This window comes from Athene cunicularia (assembly GCF_003259725.1).
Source record: "Athene cunicularia isolate RWA chromosome 3 unlocalized genomic scaffold, athCun1 chr3_part1, whole genome shotgun sequence".
NCBI classification, from domain to species: domain Eukaryota; kingdom Metazoa; phylum Chordata; class Aves; order Strigiformes; family Strigidae; genus Athene; species Athene cunicularia.
The window spans coordinates 83,256,580-83,278,729 of record NW_020799097.1 but is presented as its reverse complement, the minus strand read 5'-3'; the positions used below and the strand labels follow the sequence as shown (position 1 = coordinate 83,278,729).

At 35.3% G+C, this 22,150-nt stretch overlaps 1 protein-coding gene across 1 annotated transcript in view; it reads right to left on the bottom strand.

Moving 5' to 3' along the window:
* Positions 1-22,150, bottom strand: part of RYR2 (ryanodine receptor 2) — a 406,115-nt gene that overhangs the window by 87,592 nt on the left and 296,373 nt on the right. The window contains exons 59-66 of the mRNA XM_026846439.1: positions 20,832-20,955; positions 17,430-17,545; positions 15,894-15,958; positions 13,746-13,867; positions 10,439-10,488; positions 5,795-5,855; positions 3,882-4,120; positions 1,485-1,566 (exon numbers count right to left, since the gene is read on the bottom strand). Coding sequence (XP_026702240.1) covers positions 1,485-1,566; positions 3,882-4,120; positions 5,795-5,855; positions 10,439-10,488; positions 13,746-13,867; positions 15,894-15,958; positions 17,430-17,545; positions 20,832-20,955 — 859 coding nt within the window. The remainder of the gene's footprint in view (positions 1-1,484; positions 1,567-3,881; positions 4,121-5,794; positions 5,856-10,438; positions 10,489-13,745; positions 13,868-15,893; positions 15,959-17,429; positions 17,546-20,831; positions 20,956-22,150) is intronic.

Here is a 22,150-nt window from a genome sequence, read left to right as displayed (position 1 = left end):
ACTGATCAATAACTCCCGAAGATTTGCATAAAAAAATTGCTCTATACTCTTCAAGTATATGACAACATTTATTTGATAATCAAAATTCCTTAAATGTGTCAAAACTGTGTCTCCCCTGTTACTTCACTTCAGTCCTTCAAGTGATATTTAAAACTATTTTTTCTGACTTCAAATTCAGTTAATCAAAGCGGACTTTAGATATGTGAGAAATCCTTAGCTGCTGAAGCTGAGCCACAGAGATGACAGAAATCCAGGAGTCCCATGAACTTCCAAGTAAATAAAAAGGCCTCCAAACTGATCTTGTGATTTAACAAGATTCATCTTCAGTCTAGTTTATTTCACTTTAAGAATTTATATTCCTTCTAGATCTAACCCATTAAACTTGATTTTGTTAAATCTAACTTCGTTCCCATCGTTATTTATCTTGTTTGCTCTTTCTTCCTTTTTTTCTTTTTCATTAGGTCTTCATCATATATCCAAAACATACATCCATCACATACACAAAGAGCATGCTATATGCTTCTCACTTGCAATAATGGTTGTAGACAATCATACACAAAAATTACCACTTACACTGACATATTTCATCTTAAATACAAACACCACATCATTTATTTGACAAATACCAAACCCAAATAATTTTATATCCCTTATGAAATTAATGAAACTTGGTTTTCCACAGATGTGTATTTTGTTATTTACAAACTTCTGATGCCTACCTTTCTTTATTATGTTTCCTATGATACTGCCATGAGGTAAGCAAGGGTATGTCATGGAGCTGGTCTGGAGTTATGTAAAGATTAATTTGCTAGACAGTGTACAGATATATGAACTTCCTGCTAGATTACTGCTACCAGTATCTGAAATGTATGAGTCCTATTTAGCCTTCTCTCACAATGGTGCTAGTCACTATAGAACAACTATTCTGGTTTAAGAACTGAATTATCTAGGTACCTCTATTTTTTTGGTAAATAAAGTTTCAACAGACCAAAGATAACTTGGAGGGAGGTTAGCAGATACAGAGATGAACAAAAAAGCAATTATAAAGCTTCACTTCCCTGGGTAATTGAGCTAGAAAAGAAGTAGTTGTTGTATGAGTGATAAATTAAATTTAATGAGAAATAAATATACATCACAATTAAACAATACATAATGGCGATTTAGAACAACAGCTGAGCTGAATGACATATTTTTACATTTCTCCAGCTGAATGTCAAATCAAGTGATATTTATTACAAAGACAAATAATTTGATTTGTAATTTTTTGTTTTAATCAAGAAATATATTTTGACAAACATATAATGCAACATTTTAACCGTATTATAATAAAGGCAGCTTCATTCCATTTAAAATCTGAGCACCATTTTTCTCTCAAGATATCTTTCCAACAACAATCTCCTCTTATATTAATTTCTGGACTGCTTTCTCGTGAAGCTAAATATAAACACAAATATTAAAAATAGAGGAACAATTTTTCTTCTTACCTCTCTACATAGATACTCTTGCTGGTTCCCAAGGCATATAAACTGGCCAGTATCCTGTAACAGGAGACCTGAACATCTTCCACTAAAGAAAAGAAGAAAATGATAGGTATAAAGAGATTTTCCTTTGCAATACATTTCTGTAGAATTAAAACACATTTCTTATGACAATAACTGAATTAGTAATATTAAGCTCTCAAAAGAAATCCACAGAAACCACTGTCTAAATACAAAAAGTCTTCTGACCACTGAGTGCCATAATCTTTACTCAAAACTTCCACTTACTTTAGTACAAAGTTACCAGGTAAGACAGTACACCTGTTTCACTAGTGCACTAACTTTCTGAAATTAATGGCATACCAACACTTTATGGATAACATTTAACTGCATAATTTAATAATTTATTAATTTAATAGCTATAAAAAATGTGTCATTGAAACTTTTCTAGTTTGTCTGAAGAACTTAAGAAAGTTTCATGGCAAATCAAATAAAGTGCTGAAACTAAAAAGATTACTAGGGAACAAATAGATTTACAAATGTAACACCGCTGTATAAAATACATTACAAAAGAAAGGCAATCCTATTAAACAGGTATTTCAATCTTTTAATCAGTTGTGGGGTTTTGTTGTTTTTTTTTTTTTTTTATTTAGAAACAGATACCAGTTAATAGCATGTACTTAAATTTATACTTTAGACTGACAAAGGATTAAAAAAAATAAATAATCCTTTAATCCTTATGAAATAATTTTTTAAAGTATCAAATGTTTCAGTCACAAAAATGTGAGAATAATCTTAAATCTAGTTGAAAAACTGCTTTTTCACTGTAATCTGCAGTAATAATTTAACAACAGTGTTAAGAACCATCAAGATCTCCCCCCATCTTTCTGTATGTATTTTTTCTAGTCTCTCTCACAGTGCTAATATCTTCTCCCAATATGCAATGAAATGTTGGGAGTAAAATAGGATAAGACTTAACATGCTGGGAGAGCCTACAAGATAGTGCATCAAAGCTATACAGACTGGCTCTTTACTATACCATGCCTTTTTAGTTTGGATCATCTTGGAGTTGAGTATTTTTACATAGTACACTGACCCACCTTTGTACATGATCATACCATGGAGTACTCTGTACATGTAGTAATACTCTCAGGTACAAGCACCAGGTCAAGATGCTTGTCAACAAAGTAATACAAATAAGATAATCTTATTCTTAACAAGATGTAAAGATAAATTGTGTGTAAGAAAAAATAGCCTTTCCAATTATGCTCTAGACAAAATAAATAGGCACAATTTAAATTAATTACTCGTTCTCAGTTTATGGATTCCAAATTGGGTGTTTGACAGCAGTGTGATGTATGTAGAATAGCTGATTAAGAATATCAATTTAAGTGATAAAGTATCAAAGGCTAATTATTAAGTTCCAAAACATGGAATACCAGAGATCAAAAATTATGCAAAGCATGAACATGTTGATGTCTGAAAAAGTGGTTTATGAGGAACAAGTGATGTATGTGAACCCCACAGATGACTTTTTCTGGATACTGTCAGGCTCCTGAATTTCACAGATATAATTTAATGAGAAAAGTGGATGTTTACATCTCATCACACTCAAATCCATAAATAAAACTGCAAATTTTCAAAAACAGTTCTCTTAATGCTATTTTAAATAATACTTTTCCAGATTCTAGAAAGCGAAAAAATATAATTTTAAGTTCTTTTGTTCCAGGTCCTTCTCTGTTATTTCCATAACTGAGTTAGCTACACAGAGCAGAACTGCCTCCTTTAGTGCAGTCTGGACTCCTGTGGAATTCCTAAAATATTTAAAGTTTTGTGTTGCAGACTGCAAAATTTTGTCTTGCAGAGACTTGGTTTGAGAAAATGAAGGACATTGTATCTGCCATACTCAGAATGTCTACAGAAATCTCATATAGAGCCTCACACACATTCCCTTCTCCAGTGCACAAATTCTTCAGGCGTTCCATCCACTTTTCCTTAGGATCTGAGATACACCCATCTGCTGAAACTGAGTCAAGGTGCATGTACAACAGAATAATATCATTCTTGTAGTATAACTTCATTTATAGACAGAGCAAAGAAAATTAAGTTAAAGTAACTTTCCACATAAGAAGAAAGTCACAGTAAATCTATGGTAAAGTTATAAACAAATTCGAGAGTTCTGACTGTCTGATCACAGTCACATCTGCTTTAGTATTTACACAAAGTCCACTAAAACCTGCAGACTGTTCTAGGTCAATTACAGCAAAAGTTTGATTAAATCAATGACAATTTTGCCAAAATGACATAGGATTTGTCCTTCTCTATAGAACTGAGTGTCTAGCAATGCTTACTACATGTCACTACAGATCTTTTAGTGGCACGACACTTGTAAATAATACATACATATCAAATCTTCCCCAAACTGGTGCTGTCCAATATGCTCAAATAATGAAGATAACACTGGCAGGAGAGCAACTGTGGTATAATTAATGATTTGTGTAACTCCCTTCGGCTGGTTTCTGCTGTGTGTAAACTGGCCTTGCTTAAGATTTTCCATTGTTTTCTCCAGATCCTCAGCAGCATTATCCAAAAAGGCTCTCAATGCCATCTTAACAGATTCCAGACCAGTTTTCATCACAGTCCTATATATAGCATGCAAAAAGAATGAAAAATAATATTTTATTAGACAAGTATGGAACAAAGCCTAATCTTGGTTTATATGAAATACATAATAAAGATCTGAAGAAAAATCTTTCCTCTTGACATTGGAAAATCTTCTCATAGCAGAACAACCTACTGAAAAAGCATTTCATAGGTATCCTGCAGAACACAAGGATATTTTATCCATTTTCTCGTTGAGAAAATAAAGTCCTTTTAAATTTATAAATTAAGTGATTCATTTGCCTTCAGATGGAAAAAAGCACACCTAACAAAAAAGTAGTAATTCTGCAGTTTATGACTCTAGGAAGAGAAGAACTATCTCAAGCTAGAACTCAGAAAGTCTTCCCAACCATGACAGTCATATTTCTGCTTCCACAATAAGGGCATCAGAAAGGAATGAGTAAAAACAATAAAATCTGTTCAGAATAAATAAATAAATAAATAAATAAATTCACTGATTACATAACTATAACATCATAATCAATTACATAATGATATAATCCAGAAGAATTATTAGTTTAGTTGTTTTAACTAGCTCAATTACAGAGATCCTGTTTACAAAAAGTATCCATAAAGGCATGCATTAAATAAATCCCAGTGAAATTCTTTTGTAAAACAAATCACAGTCCAGTCTTTTTGTTTGTCTGTTTGTTTACAGTTTCAATGGCAATATTACCAGACTTCGCTGTAACCTCCATGAATTCCTTAATTTCCATCTGGCACTATTTTTAAATCTCTACCAAGAACTGAATTGGAGACCTCCACCTGTATCTGTATTCCATCTGTATGATTGCATAGAGCATGGACAAAATGACAAAAAAGCCAAGATATTGCAACCTAAAGGATTACTATGCAACAGCTGAGACATATTAATGACCATGATTATGACTCCACCCCATAGCAAATGGCAAGTAAAATTTGTTCATTTAAGTCACTGCAAGAATACTGAGAAAAATAGCTATCTGCATGTAATCCATTCAATTCTTTGAGAGTAAATGCAAAGTGAAAAAAGTTATCTTAAAATACCATGGAGGCAGTTTAAACTATCATGTTTTGTTCCACAACTGCAAAGATCTAAGAGTCAACTATTAGCACAAAATAGCTGAATATACAGTTAATTAAAAGCTACACATTATCTTCCAATATTTCAGGACTGTCTCATTCACAAACCTCACAATGGTTCAAGCAGTTCAATTTACCTTAAAGGTATCACTGAATTTGATGTAAAGGTGGTTTTTTTGTTCAAGTTAGAACCTGAATTAACTTTGCAATGAAGACATTCTACGAGACATATTTACTGCACTCCATGTGCATTTAACTCCTGAATTTTTTGGTTAACAGTGTAAGTGGAAGAATAAAATATTTCTAATATTTCTGTGGGTTTGGGACAGTCACATGATCAAAACCAGATGAACTAACAGCCAGCAGTTCCAGGACACCACTGATCCGAACTGAAGTTGAAAGTGTAACTTACAAATGTCCTGTCAAATCCTATTAATTAACTAGTAATTAAGCTACTTTGCAATGGTAATTCTTTTCAGTACTAATAATTCTTGAGTTTTGAAATTCTGTAGCTTACACAGGTAGCCCAAATCTGACCACATTATTTTCTTCAGTGATTTTCTTCGTGCTTTAGAAAATATATTCAGCATTACCTTGCATCCAAAGTCTGGCCCAGTATGTGAAGACAGTTGACTATTGATGTTGCATCATTTCCTAAACAGGGAGGAAAATTATCCACCAATTAAGCTGAGCATACTCTATAGCATATCTACACTCTGCTAACTTTATCTCTGGTTTTAATGAAAGAGTAAATGACAGCAGAAGAGCAATTGAACTTCTGCATAATTTTAACATTCAAGTTAAAAAAAACATGCAGTTTGTTGTCTTAGCTTTGTTTACACAAATGCAGTAACTAGAGGCAGTAAAGCATCTCTCATCAAATAGCTGAGGCAGTCAAGATGGAAGCACTTTAATGTGGGGTTAATTAGAGCTGCAGTGTATTGTCTGGTTTTCATTTCAGTTCTATAAATTTTGCTTAAACTGATTCAAGTTCATCTGAACATTTATCTTCCCCCTCTTAGTAACAAAAAAGCTGTTAACTTTCACAAGCTGCTATTGCAGGAAGAGAACATTTATATAAAATGTCATCAGAAAGGTTAGTCCCTGATGTTACCAATAGGCTTCAGCCACTTATAGCAGGATCAGGTGTGGCCCACATCAGTAACAGTCTCTGACATAAAATGCATCTCCCATAATCAATTATATCTTTCACACTTACATATGGAAAAAGAGAACTTACACACAATATGCCTAGTATGCATATGTACATCCCAAAATGTTGCCATGTACAAGCCACCTCTAAATTCACTTTTTAAATCCAGAACCAATTTAGGCTACACAAATTTGATCCACAGTTTATTTAATGTATTTATTTGTAAAAAAAAATCTAAATATCTGCAAAAATGAAAGTACCTTTTCTCGCTTCTCTGTATATTTAAAGTTTCTCAATTAAAAATAAAACCAACCCAAAAAACAACAAAACAAAACAAATCGAATGTTTAAGATAGATTTCTGAAAACACTGTCATCTGCATACAGTGTACTATACTTTCTCACTGGTGGTTATTTCACTTGAAAATACAGGCAAATGTACAACTAGATTTAGCAACTGCTTCAGTGAAATAGTAATTTTAAAAGATAAATTGCAAGGAAAGAGTGGGAGGTTTACTGCAGCTCTGAGAATGTTGTTCTGTGCTATCAAATGAGGAGGTATTGTGGTGTTCATCTGCAGTAGATTAAACAAACCTGAACCACAGCTTCCATGGCTGTCCCCAGCCAGGCAATCCTACCCTCTTTGCACTGGTGGTCATGCAATGATAGAGCGAACAGATGAGAAAGCTGAGGTGGCCTAAAAAAGTCCTACCAAAAAAGACACCACAAAAGATTAAATTTTTTTTGTCAGTTCCTATTCTTTTTCCTTACTATTTTACTGCTCTGGTGATATGAATGCCAGTGCTGTTGAAGAGAGGGCAGGACTGTGCTAATGACAGCAGGGATGGAGGGAAGTACTCAAAGCAACCCAGACACAGACTGTGGATTAGACTGTCAGGAAATAGTACCTTAACATCCATTGTGGAAGTGTGTATACACTGTATGCTACAGTGCAATACAGAGATGCTCACTCCAGTTCCCTGAAAATTTACACTAGCAATCTATTTATACTGTGTAGACACATTTCAAGAGCCATATATTTATCAGGAATCAGGCACTCCATATGCTGCAACCAGATGGAAGGGTCAGAAACTCATCTAGTTATTCTGAAAACCAGACAAGCTTTAGGCATATCCCTGTAGCAGATACTGCAGTGTGGTTGATTCCACAGACCGGGGTATCATAGCACAATTCAGTGGCCATCATAAATGCAGCCCCTTCAGTCTAAACTGACTGACATACTAGAGTTTGGTCAATTTTATCCATGTAACACTAAAAGCAGACTTTCAAATTTATCATGAAACTTCTTTTCTGGAATGTCTCCTTCAGGCAGGATTTGTTACAAAATATTAGAAAATGTAATTTGCTATGAAAGACAGGTTTAGGTTCAGTGAAAATCTGTATCTTGCTTTTGTTCAATGTCATAAATCTAGCTGTTTACACTGTGTTTCTAAAACAAACACAACAAAATTATCTTTAAATATTTTGCCTTAAAATACCACATCTCAAAAAAAAAATAATCTTTTTAAACTGAACATGTCAAGAATCAGTTTGCTTCCAACCTGAGGTCCAAAGTCAGTTCAGAAGGTGCAGTCTTATGTATTTTAGAAAGCTATATTATTATATCAGGAGGGAAGAACTACTGTTGTATTGTGAAAGTGCTATGGATATTAATTCCAGGATACCTCACTGGAAGGACACTTTCAGGATGTTGTTAGGCAGAGAAAGCCTCTGGGTTTTTTTTAGAAACTCCTCTGATTAATTTCTCTAAGTCGCCAAAAGTGAGTGAAACTAGGTCTTATCTGATGTCTTACCCAGCTAATTTTTGTTTCAGATTACATGGGTCTGTATTACCCATATGAAGATTATTTTTTTTTTTATTTTTTTTTTAGATTGCTTATATACTTACATAGAAAGAATGCCTTACCGGACATTTAAAAAAATATAAAAGAAGTGAATCAAACCAGTCATATAATTTTTGTTTTTTAAACTGAGAAAATATAAATTCAAATGCTCAATTCACCAAAATCTTACAAATTCAGTCCATGAACAATAATGAAAGTAAATCAATGCAGTCTTACTGATGCATTAGCTACAGCTCTCAAATAGTAAATTATTGGGGTCAAGATCTACTTTCACGTTGTAAAGAAATACTAAATCTATGCTGAATTACAATTCCATAATCTCAGTGACACTCTTAGATATCAAATGCAATTAACTGTTCGAGCTCACTCTGGAAGACTTGCATGCCTAATTTCCCATTTTATCAAGACTTATATATACAGCAACTGTATATTCAGAAGTACCATTCAAATTCACAATAACATAAAACACCTATATAGCAAAACTATATAGCATTTTGCTATTTGCTAGAGCAAACTCCCTACTATCTATCAAGGTTATTATCAAGCAACTCTTGCTCATTCAAGATGCCTTCAAAAAGCACAAATAAACTGTTTAGGCTCCAGCTGTGCTCAGAGGCTGTCCTCATAGCATTTTCCCCTCTTCTACACAGGTCTTGTCTTTGCTGGCATAAGTGCAATGCTTTTGATCAGGTTTTGCTGCATGAAGTAATTCAGTTTCAAGGTAAGGCAAACTATAAAGTGAATTTGACTCGAGTTTGTAGGTCCACAGTAAATGACCGTGCTCCAGTCTAATGGTGACCTTGTCATAACTTGTGGAAAAAACTACAGTACACTTCTCTCTTGGCATAAAGGTTTTGTATTCTGTTAGTTACTGCACATTAGGAAAAAAGTTAATAAACTGTAGCCATAGCAAATACTCATCTGACCCCATCAGACTTCTTTCCTTCTACCAGTTGAACCCAGCCAAACAACAGAAAACAAACAAGCTGAGATGAGGAATGGAAAATATCTTTTCTTTAGTACTGAAGAAGTTCCAATGATTTAGATTCTTAACTTCAACTGTTACTCGTTTTAGAAAAAAAGTCAGAAAAACAAATTCACACAATAACAAAAAAGATTTGCAAAGTTTTAGTAGTATACCTGAGCTAGTTCATTCTTTGAAGAAACAACCTAGGGTATAAACCAGAGCTTATATGTACGTTTGTGACATACTCCACCCTTCAGAAAAAGCTGCAACAATGCCACACAGCTGCAGAAATAACTCCATTCCTCCTATGATCTTTTGACTTTACAGGCAAATCCACTCAGCTCATCCCAAAACATATTTAAAAGCGATATCCCAAAATAACTTCCGATCTTTCTTCTCAGTTTAATGGTTTTCATAACGGTCTGTAAGCTTTTTAAACACCACACTGCTGCAGCAAGTGAATTCCTTCCCTTCAAATTGAATGAAATATGTAGGAATTGAGTTAGATGCATGTTATCTTAATCAAATTCTAATTCGCTAGGTAATTACCCAATTAAGTATGTTCATGGATGCTAAAGTTTGCAATGCATCCATCTTAGAAGCTATATAAGCCCAGGAGGTACTGTTTAAACTATCTTATCATCATGGCATAAGAAAAAATTGCAGAATAAAAGACTGTGCTACACATTGCATATAATGTATACACTTGATATAGACTTGAAATTGACTTCAATTAAGTGATTTTCACACAGCATAAGACAAACACCGAGCTCCTGCTAGATTCACATAATACTAGAAGGATAATACACATGCGTATGTGGAGTCAGGCACATCTGGGAATATTTAAGAATCCCACAGAATGTAACTAAGCATTTCAGCCCACTACAAATTTTTCTTAATGACTTTCCAGTACAAATGTGCAGTTCTGATGCTCTGTTATTCCCAAATGATTTAGAATAAAATAACAAATTAGTAATTATCATCAACTCAGCAAAATTCTTTGTCAGGATAATGAAATCCAGATATTAGTTAAGACACACAGAAAACTAAGCAAAAACCCCCAAACTGATAACTACAAAAGCTTTGTATTCCATCTAATAATTTCTGTGATCTACCAGCCTAAACAATTAGTGGTCTGTGAAGACCATGCATTTCAGCCATGCAGCATGCAACAAAGCAGCACATAACACAATGCAAAAATGGCAAAGAAAACCAAGTGATGGCCATGCTAGTATTTGTCAAGGGTCTCCTTACCAAACAGTGAAATCCTATGCCTGACAAGAACTCCAAGTTTGCAGAACAGGCTGAAGACAAAAGAAAAATAAAAGAGAAGAGAAGGGAAAAGGAAAAAAATAAGGGTGGGGGGAGAAGAAAGAAAAAAATAACAGCTGATATATGAGCAGGAAAAGCAACATGATGTCACGCAGAAAGAATCAATTATCTGAGCAGAATGTGGGACAGAGTACTAAAGAAAGAGTTTTTAAGTGCATATCCTTAACAAACATGGTTAAATAAGCACATATTATAATTAAAGAAACAAACAAAAAAAATTAAAGCAAAGCTAATTAATATAAAAGCGTCCTGTATGATAATCCACAAGGAAATAACCATCAAAGCTTTAAGAAGTAAAATGTGGTCAGTGTGCTATTCAGGATACCACTGACAATTTGAAAACAAAAGGTAAGGAAATCAGATTAATTGAAGTGTTTGATGGAAAATGCTTAACTAGTCCCATCTGGATCTTGTGATCTTGAACACTGAGAATTTCTTTTCAAACATTACTTTTTAAACACACTTAACATGAAAAATAGCTGCTTACATGGTTAAAAACCAACAAAAATGGATATGATCGATGATTTCATTTCACATGTTTGAATTACTTCCTGTGCTGACGAGCAGTGCCCCATTCAGAACAATGAAGAATGAAATTTTGTGTTAATTCACAGAAGCAGGAGCACACTGCCCTACCCAAATTTACCTGGCCTCCAGATTTCGGAGGGGTTATCTCACTCTTCATGCTCCAGTTTAGTCAGAGCATTTTCTCCAAGAGTAACATCAATTTTGGTGTTATTTTTTATGCTGCAAAACCCCTCATCTGCTATAAATGACATGAACAATATCATGTCATTTTATTAAGCTATTTAATTATTAGGCACACAGGCTGGCTATCAACCTCTGATTTAAAAGCAAGATACCATGAGCATGTCTGCACAGTTTATGGATGAGATCTGAACATGTTGTTCCATTGACAGACAAGAGCATGGTGCCAAATGGAAACATTATGTCCAGAATCAGAACAGCCAGGTTAATGTGGTGTTGAATCCAGCTAATTAGCCAGTGCACAGTGATCCATTATAGCAACAGCAACTGCTCTGTTTTAAAAATGAGTCTGGTTGGTGCATGTTCTGGGATCTCGGTTCACTTTTTATTCCATGAGGCAGACACATACTATATATTCTTTATGAGGATCCTGGTTCACCCAGTCCAACGGGAAAAGCTGTACAGAAGCATGTTAGCATCATGTAAATCTTGTGTCCATTCTAACAAAGACATTAAATAGCTCACAATCTATCTTATTTCCTAGCATACAAATGTTACACAACTGACTGTAGCATTCAGCAGATGCTATGTTTTCACAAAGTCAGACTGAACCTATTATCTCCAGTATAATTAGTTTAGGTTAAATAAATAAATAAATTAAAATGTCCAAATGGCCAGTACTTAGACTGATGTCCAGAACTGATTTTATACAACTGCAGTAGTACAAGAACTTGTAAGGTGGTCTAAGGGATGAAAAATTTGAATAGCCCATCCTGAAAAGGTTAGTTACAAATAAGATGTAATGTAATGCCACCATATTTCAGGAAAAGGTCTGACTCATATTTGCACAAAACCAGATCTGGACTTACATTTGCTGAACATGGAATAGTTATCGCACTTGTTACTGTCACCACATCAATACTCAATACGCCAATACTCAAAATTACACTGTTCTGTATCTTAATGAATGCAAACATCATAATTTGAAAAAGAAAGCAGCCAGGAACTGCCCTAAGCTTGAAGAAAGTCCTATGTATGAGTTGTACTCAAACAAATCTAAAGGGAAAACTCAACAGAATTTCCAAAATTCAGCTTTGGCCAACTCCCTACAATACTGCGGGGGGAGGGGGGGGAACAAAAACATGTTAGGAATCTATTAAAATGGCCCAAAACAACCCTTCAGTAAAAGGATCATATAATTTAGTTTCTAGATTCTTTGTGTCTTGATAATTAAGAAATAAACTGCTCAGTAGCACTGGTTATAGCTACATTCATCCAAGGTTTCCTTCATATATTTTCTTCTTCTCTTTGGCTGACAATTCCGGATGGAAGGTATCACAATTAAGTATGGCAGCAGCTCTGATAGTACTGCTGGGCTATGAGTTCAGGAATGTCACACAGCTAGACAGCACATGTGCATAAGTCCTGAATTTATGCAGAGTGTATGCTGATACATCCATGTTTGCCATATTCCAGAAATACGGGGTTTTATTGACTTAACAACTATGAAAAAATTATTATCCAAGACATTACGGACAGAAGACCCTCAGCTTACAGAGTGGAAAAATTATCTAGATGCATTCATTTTGACAAAGATTTTTAATTATTTGGAGAATGCCATTCAGCTAAACTGCCAGATTAGATTAGTCCATGAGATGGCACAGGGTCAAGACAGCCATTACTTACTTATGCTTAGCATTGTTGCTAGAAACTTCACTCGGTAGTCATACGATCTTGAAAACCCTGCATGTCTGTATGACCATCAACTGGCTGTCAGCCTCAAAGAACAGCAATACAGTTTTGCATGATTCAGTACCCAATAACAGCCAAGAAGGCAACCATGATACCTATACATTACGGGTATGCAGTAGGTCCTGTGTGAACCTTATAGCCCACCTTATTAAATGGGAAATATAGGTTTCAATTCAATCAGGAGAGAAATTAAGCAAAAATATCTTAGAGAGATGGTTTAAGAATAGATAATTTCAGAGAAAGAATCAAATGGATATCTCTGTCACATTACTGCTGTTACTACTATTCAGAAAATCAAAAAGCAGAAAGAATACAACTGTCATTTTTACTTTTTATGGTGGACAGTAATAATGGTACTTACTGAAACTCAGTTATAAATAAGTTTGGCTTTTAAATCTACCACATAATTTTGCAGGAATAGTTATTTCAGTATATATCTATTTCCAACAGTGAAAACTGATACACAATTGTATACCCTGTGCCACAGACTATACAACTGATGCACTGTTGCACATAACACTAAATTTAAGTTCCCTGCATGCTAAAATCATCACCACTACCTTTAAAACAGCATAGAACCATAACACTGTACTCCTCTCTTCGTTCTATGCAATGAATTTTCCTAACAGAAAAAAGAAAGTTAAAAAAGTTTAATTTGCATGTTCATAAAAATATTTCTCTGCCTCCCACTTCTCACTTTCCCACAACCAACTGCCGTTTAAAGACAAACACACATATGCATACATATGAATACTATTTTAAGTTTTACCTTGTCACCATTTCTTTCTCTTTATTAGAGGCATGGCCTCCACTGCTGAGAGGCCTACTTGCTGCAGATAAGAAATACAGGCGATGATTTTTAAAATACTGATCAATCAAAGGAAGCACAACCTGAAATTACATCAAAAAGAAGTGGTTATCTCAGGGCTTTCTTTACTAATGTTCTGTATTACTCTTTGTAAGTCACAACTAAGGAGATTTCAATTATGTTTTCTGTTTTAAAATGTCTATGTATTTTTTCTTTAATGTCTATTCCTCTTTGAATTTATTTAGCATTCAAGGCACTTAAAATGTCATCAGGAAAGGCAGCAGAAAAAATTTCACATTATCTCTGGGACTTGAACTATGGGTTTTTTGAGGAGGAGTACAAAGCAGAAAGTATAATTTCATTTTATCTCACATTTTAAGACTTTTCCTGTACCACATACCCAGACATAACTATTGTTCTTCATGCCTTTTAATGCTCATTTAAGAAAAATTCACGTTCAACTGTCACCACATTAGCAGCACTTAATTCTAGATGCTACTAAATAAAACTCACAAAACACCCTCATTCATTAAGGGCTTGTCCACAGAACTTTTCCTGTTTACTTCTTGGGGTGACCATAGTGTCCACTGCAGGTGTCAGCCATGGAGAGATCCAAAATAAACAGCCAAATTAAAAAAATTGAAATTGCTTCCTTTTTGGAGCATAGTTTGAAAGAAGGTGGAATGCTAGCTTCTGAGTCAATGAACTGGCAAATAGTTCCACATAGAAGTACTTTAAGGTACTAAGATTACAATTTACTGCAAGAATACGAGGGTTAGAAAATGCTGCAAACAGCTGCCTTTGCTTATTCATTAATGAATTCAGAAAGCACCTTGAATATGCAAACACAACTCAAGCTTTTACATGCAAAAGGCATAAGCAGATTTTCTTAATTTATAATGTATAAAACCCTGACACAATAAGAATTGGGCTGATTGGAATCTCATGACTTTCAGCAAGGGGAAATGCAAAGTCCTGCATCTGGGGAGGAATAACCCCAGGTACCCGTACACACAGAGGGCTGACTAGCTGGAAACCAGCTTTGCAGAGAAAGACCAGGGGGTCTCAGGTGACATCAAACTGACCACGAGCCAACAATGCACCCTCACTGCAAAGGTGACCAACAACATCCTGGGTTGCATTAGACAGAGCATTGTCAGCAGGTCCAGGGAGGTGATTCTTCCTCTCTACTCAGCACTGGTGAGGCCATATCTGAAGTGTTGTGTCTGGTTCTGGGCTCCCCAGTACAAGAGAAACATGGACGTACTGGAGAGACAGTCCAGTGAAGGTCCACAAACATGATGAAGGAGAAGAGATTGAGGGAACTGAGACTCTAGACTGGAAAAGGAAAGGCTCAGGGAGGATTTCATCAATGTGTATAAATATCTGAAGGGGGGGTGTGTGAAGAAGATGAAGCGAGGCTCTTTTCAGTTGTGGCTAATGACAAGACCAGAGGTAATGGGTACAAATTGAAGCACAGGAGGTTCCCTCTGACCATCAATAAACACTTTTTTACTTTGAGGGTGACTGAGCACTGACACAGGTTGCCCAGAAAGACTGCAGTCTCCAGCCTTGGAGATATCTGGACAGAGTCTGGGGCAACCTGCTCTAGGTGACCCTGCTTGAGCAGTGAAGTTAGACTAGATGCTAGAAGGCCCTTCCAACCTCAGCCATTCTGTGATGGAGACATCAGAATAGTTTTAAAACAAGGAAAGAAATAAGGTGACACTGACAGATAGGTAGCTGTGTTAATTTCAATAACTATTGCTCACATTTATCTGCCTGATGACTGTAGAAGAGAAAAGTCTTCAGAATTAGGTTAAAACACTAAACAGAAAATACAGGGAGGTTATGAGTAACATCATATGAGTAGTTGCATATCATGGAGTAAAGAAATAATTAAAATAAGAATATAGTTCTGTAATTTTTTCACATCTATACTTCATGCTAGACTACTTCCAAGCTATTCTTATTATTGTTTTTAATTAATAAAATAATTAATTTAACACAGAAAAGTGCAACTATAACAATAATCTAGTTTACTAGCAAATACTTTTTTACTTCAACTACTTACAAAGTTGACAAAGAATAAGCAAAGATATACTGTACTTTAGCAAAAAACTTGATTTCTCGCTCATATGGGAAGTGCTCTCCTTTGCCTCTGCTGCCACCATCTGCAGAGAGAAGAAAATTAAGCTCCCTGATATAGATCCTAATTACAATCTACTCTGCATTTTTCTTAGAAAGTGCACACTATAAACAAATAATACTGGTCATCTTTAGATGTAGATTTAACATACCACAAACAGTACAAACACTAGTTAAAGCAGCATTTTATGACTACCTCATGAGAAGAAAAGTTATAGCAAGTAAAATGTGTAAAGAATAATTATTCATATCTTCATAAAAGTGCAGATATCTCATAGTCCAAAGAGGTATGGATATTTTTGTGAAATGAAAATCTGGTCCTGTGCTTGTATTTTTCCAGTTATTGGTGACAGTTTAGAAGCCTGAACTCATATTGTAATGGAAAATCTTTCTCCAGTTGTTCCCAGAAGAAACAGAATTACTCAGTTTTAACTCCTTATTTGTGGACTTGTCTAAAGAACAAAATTAATGGTTAGAAATACTCAACCGAAATTAAAATTGTTTCAGTTCCCCCATTACTATAAAAATCAAATACTCTTTACAGACATAATCTGGTACAGCTCCCAGACTATTTATCTTTCATTATCTTTTTTTTACTAATTCACTGAGAGACATGAATGGTATTTTTTCCTTCAGTATTTATTCTGAATAATAATCAGGCATTAGCAGCTAAAGTAACCCAATGAATTATCAAGACCAGACTTTTGCTACTGTAAGTAACCATGGCATATAATAATTCATAAATTTGATAATTTCCACTTTAAATCTAGATAGGCTTTTGGATGAACGTTGATTTATTCAATTGCCCTGCCATTTCTGCTATTAGTACTGTCAATTAAAACATCTATGCCTAGGCATGAGGCACAGTATGTGGCACTGCAACTCTCATGGTCACATAGAAGCTGCATCTGACCAGGTTTTTTGGCTTTTGCTGCTCATTTGAGAATTTGACTTGGGTCACCAAACTTTTTAATTTTTTTTATCTTTAACAAAAGCCTATCTAGTTAAATCCTTTGCCTCATAGCACTGTTTACGAAACACATGCTGGGAGTTTGTGAAAGAACATTCCCATTGTAGGAGTTTGTTAAAGAGGTTTCTGTACTCAACTTTCTTCTCCAAAGAAAATTTCAGAATGGTACAAATGACTGGTTTAATTTGCTCTCTGAAAAAGGGATTACATGTGAATAGTAAACATTAATGTGCACATGTGAAAGATTATCAATTTGTGCATAAATAGAAGGAGGCAGCTAATTTTCAAAGAATGAAAGTCATCACGAATTTTGGCTGAATATTTTTCCTCCGATGAATTAATATGGGAAACTGGAATGAATATATGAACTACATAACTTTCCAAAATCCATCATCAACAACTATAGGAAACTAGAGGGAAAAATCCTAGTCCAAGATTGTGTCATTTTAAAAATATATCTAGTCTTTTTTACAGTATCAAATGTCTTAGTTAATAATTCTTAAGAAAATGAACAAGAAGTACTATACCAAACTCCAGAATGTACTGATGGGCTTCATCCACATATCTTATAAGTTGCTGAAGAAAACTGTAGGCAAAGCGTTTCTCAATGGAAGGTGTGTCTAATTCCAGGTCCTTAATTCCTCTGCAAAAAGAAGCAAGTAATTTTTCACACATACAGAAGGACTCAAAACAGTCTTACCTCTCCATGTAGTTTGACACCATTTTCTCTAGTTAACTGCTTATTAACATAAAAATTGTTCTCTGTTTGAAGTATATAGTACTCTTAGGCTTATTTAGGTTTTGAGCAATTTGTTGAGGTACACACAGATTTCCCAAGTAGAGGGTTACAGAAAAATGAGACAAGTCAATTAGACTAATCCAGTAACACTGTAATTTCTTTCCCTTACTTGTAAGGCATTTCTATCTTGTATTTCCTTCCAGGGACTGATTCTTGGGTGAGGAAATTTTGAAACTGCCAAAATACTTTGATTTAAAAAAATCAAACCAGAAGTAAATCTAGTCTACCTCACCGTGACTTTTCCTCAAAACTCTGTTTGTAATGGAAGAACTTTGAATAGCTATGTAGCATTTTTGAAAAATCAGGGGAACAGCAAATCAGTGATGGAATTGCTGTTTACCTTTTCCAGTATGTTCCATAATAGTTACTAGTCTGATATGAAAATCTTATCTTCTTTCAAACAAGTATGAATCTGCAGAGAGTGGTTCCATGACGTAGGCTGATGTCTACTAGCAACAAGTTGGCAAATGACATAAGCCTTGATTCTGCAGGATCAGGACTTTAATGACAGCACATGAAGAAGCTGTGCTTAACCAGCAAGTGAGTCAGTCACCCCACTGTCAGTCACTAATGCACTAAGTACATTGGTACTCAGTTATTTTGTAAATTAAAATAGTATATCTACAGAATATAGCTGTGTAGTACAGATTTCTGCTTTAAATTACAATACTGCTCACAGTAGGGTGCAGCTTCAGAAGAGATTCTGGAACTAAACCAGCTTTGTCATCCGATACTTGTAAGGCTATAGTATTGTCTGCTTCATTAAGATTATGTGATCAAGGACCTTCTCAATGCAAAAGGGGGTACTAAAAGGGAAGCCATAAACAAGAACACAGAGACACAAACCTGGTAGACAAGGGATAAAGGGGACAATGCTGGAGACCAAAAGTCTCCAGTTACTAATTAATGGGCCATTAAGAAGCTTCAGGCACACCTGATTTTGTAACTCCTAAGAGGAAGGGCATGGAGAACATGAGGATTTGGAATATTCAAGGCAGGTCAGTGGAAGTACACAAACTGATGATGGAATGTGCAGGGGAGGAGGATCAAGGAAGAGCAAAGGGGAAAAAAGACAAAAAGGGATATAAAAGGAGCCAGTCACATGTAAACCATGGCCTGTCAATACAGTTGTTTGTCTGACTGAGCCCTGTGCCTCATAACTAGAGCCTGTCCCATCTTCTTATATCCTTTCTTACCTATCTCTCTATCTAATCCCACTCACTACCTCATATTTGTGATGCGAGGAATAAGGCAAGACCAGTGTGAGTGGATACTGGGCCAGCAACTGGAGTCAGACTTGACCAGTGGAGTTGCCTCCAGGCCTGTGATTAATGAGGGTACAAGTATCAGCAGCTGGAGAGGCCCTGGCTTTTGGGAACATCTCTATGGGTCCCACAGACTTTGAGCCCAGTGCCAGCTACTGCAGGGTGTTAGCAGAGTCAGACACTGGTGGAGTGTAAGGCATCCCTGGTCTGTGGTGTCTGCAACTGGAGCAAGTGGGAGTCCCGGTTGCCAGCTACTGGGGAGGGAATCCCGTGTGCCCCAAAAAGCAGCTAATGGGAGGGCGGCGGTGTCAGTAAGTCAAGTGAAGGGCTCAGCACCAGCAGCTGGAGTGGGACCATGAGTAACAGGCCATGCCTGAGTGCCATGTGCTTGGCAGCGGGCAAGTGTTTGTATCTTCCCTAAACCCAGTGTGTATGAGGGTGCACTAGACTAGAATGGTCACTGTCAAATAAAAGACTAGAAACAAATGTGTGCAAGGCACATGTGGCAGAAAGCCAAGTGGTAAGCAGACCAAAGGAAAACATGAATCAGATGCTTGTTTGTTTAGACGGCGCAGTGGTCACAGGGGCAGCAAGTACATTGAGCTTAACTTGATAGGAAGGCCTGCATTTGACTAGCACAGGAGGATGTAGATGTGGCATGAACTATTTACTAGATGATGGGTGTGTCCAAGTTAACAATTACCTTACCATTCCTTTTAGCCTTCCACTCTGACAATAAACCATAAACCACTTTTCACTTGTGTTTAAGTTAGACAGAAATAAAAAGGATTAGTCAGAAAAGAACATTTAACCTTGAATACAGCTGAGGAGTCTTTTGTCATTTTGACAGGGGATGAGAAAAGAAACCTCTGCTGACTGACATCCTTCTTTGTACATCCTACACCATTAAAGGGAAGTAAATTGAATTATTCTAGCTACCCTGAAAGGTTTTGCCTAGAATTATTAGATTAGTTGTGGGACTTTATAAGTGGGCTGAATTTCATATGTGATATAAAAGAAAGGAAGTAGGCAGATTTTAAGTAGATGCCAGGCTAATTAATTCACAATGATTACTTAAATCCATCTCTGTGACTATTTCGTTCACTTACTTCAAGTCATAAATCTTCAATATACTTTCAGCCTTTCCTAGTGATTCACATTTCTTAAGCCACACTGATGAGGCAGACAAGCCCTGAATTTAATTAAAATTTAATCCACACTGCATTTCGTAGGTAAATATGTCGTATTAAAACCAAAAGGAATTATGCATGTCATTCTGCAGAGAATAGCATGTGTATGTACTAAATTATGAATGTTCTGTTGACTACTACATTCATTCCCTATTATTACATTTACACTGTGAATTATTAAAAAAAAAGCTTTTTAAAAAGATCACTTTCAACTTTTAAAATATTTTAATAACACTACAAATTAACTCAGTTGAAAGAAATGAGCAGTAGATTTTAGAAATAAAACTGTCTTATTAAAGCAATTGCCTCGAAATTCCTAGAGAGGTACATGCGCCTGACCTGTAATGCAGACTATCACTTGTAGAAAATTAACAAGTTTACTAACAGTTGGATGTATGGAGACACATCAGAGAAAAAAAGCAATGTCGAGAGGAGAGGCAGAAAACACACAGTGATTCTGGAGAACTCTGCTTGTGCCTTACAAAAACCCTGCTACTAACTCTGTGACCTATTTCTTCCTTACAATATTCTATATGAAGGACCTCATCCTTGCTCCCAGGTACTGAAACCTAAAAATGACCATAGAATTTTCTTTAGATTTTAAAATAAAAAAAATTTTTAAAGTACTGGAGTATTAGAAACATTCTGTGACACTAACACAGAACAGAGCATTACCTGGAGACAACATATCCATTAATCTGTAGAAATTTCAGAATATCTTGTGCTTTTTCTCTGTCCTTGGCTTTTTCTTTGGCTGTGAGTGTATCATAAGGAACAAGAAGAGGATGGTTGCCTCCTCCTACTATGAAACATCAAGAGAATTAAAAAGCAGTTACCATAATGACATGGTAAGTCCTGGTATGTAAAAGCACTATCAGAAAAATGCATATAGCACATTACAGTAAATTCTAGTCTGAAATAACAACAATGCACTTTTCTGGCTTTTTACAAACCTAAAAAGTACTCAGACAGAAACTTTAGATGTGACCTCAGACATAATTCTAACATTATAAACTGATGCAAGTTCCTGGTAAACATGTTAAACCTACTGCAAAAACTCTTAAAGAAGAAAAAAGTCTGAAAAAAGAAACTGTTACAAACATGTATTATAATTAGAACTTCATGTAATGAAACTGAAAATATTTCAATAAATAACACCTCATTTCATAAGAAAACCTAGATATAAACAAATACATAAACATATAGAGTCCTGCTTTTAAACATTCTGATGACAGCAAAAAGGGCTCATGGAGTTTAGCAAGATATACACATATCTAAAAATATATGAAAGTAATACAGCTCTACCTTACAGTAAAAAATTAGACAGAAAATTAGAGTACATCATTCAAATGTGGTTCAGGCAACTGTCCAATCTGATCAAAAGAATGCTGCCGAAACAGAGAGGTAAAGAGAAGAACTGCATTTGTATTGCTTACATATGTATTAACACCTCTCTGAATGTAGATAGTTAATTTGGTAGGAAAATAAAGTTGTTGTTATTAATATAAATATCTGCATAAAAAGCAACAATCTTAAGATTTCACCTTCTGAAATCACCATCATATAGCAGAACACAATAATTTCCTATGATAATTGCCACGAAACCCTAGGATATTGTAACTGTAATAATTAGACTTATCTCAGAAAAAAAAATACTACAGCAAGTCTCTAGTAATAATATTTTTTAAAGGGAAAAACACCCTCTAGAAAATATTGGAGGCATATCCATAGGTGATTTCATAAGCCCCATATACTAAAATTTTCCATTTGTGTTGTCTGAATCTGTTTAAGTACATGCAAAGTGGTAACCTAGTGGGCAAGTTTGATGTTTGGTTTTCTTTGGTTTGGGTTTTTTAGGAAGTACAACCTTTAACATTGGGATGATTGGATTTTATTCCTTCTTCAGAAATGTGATCTAATTCCACCTTACTACAGCTGAAGGAAGACATACAAAAATTCATATAAGCACAGTAAGCATACATGCCCTATCTGTG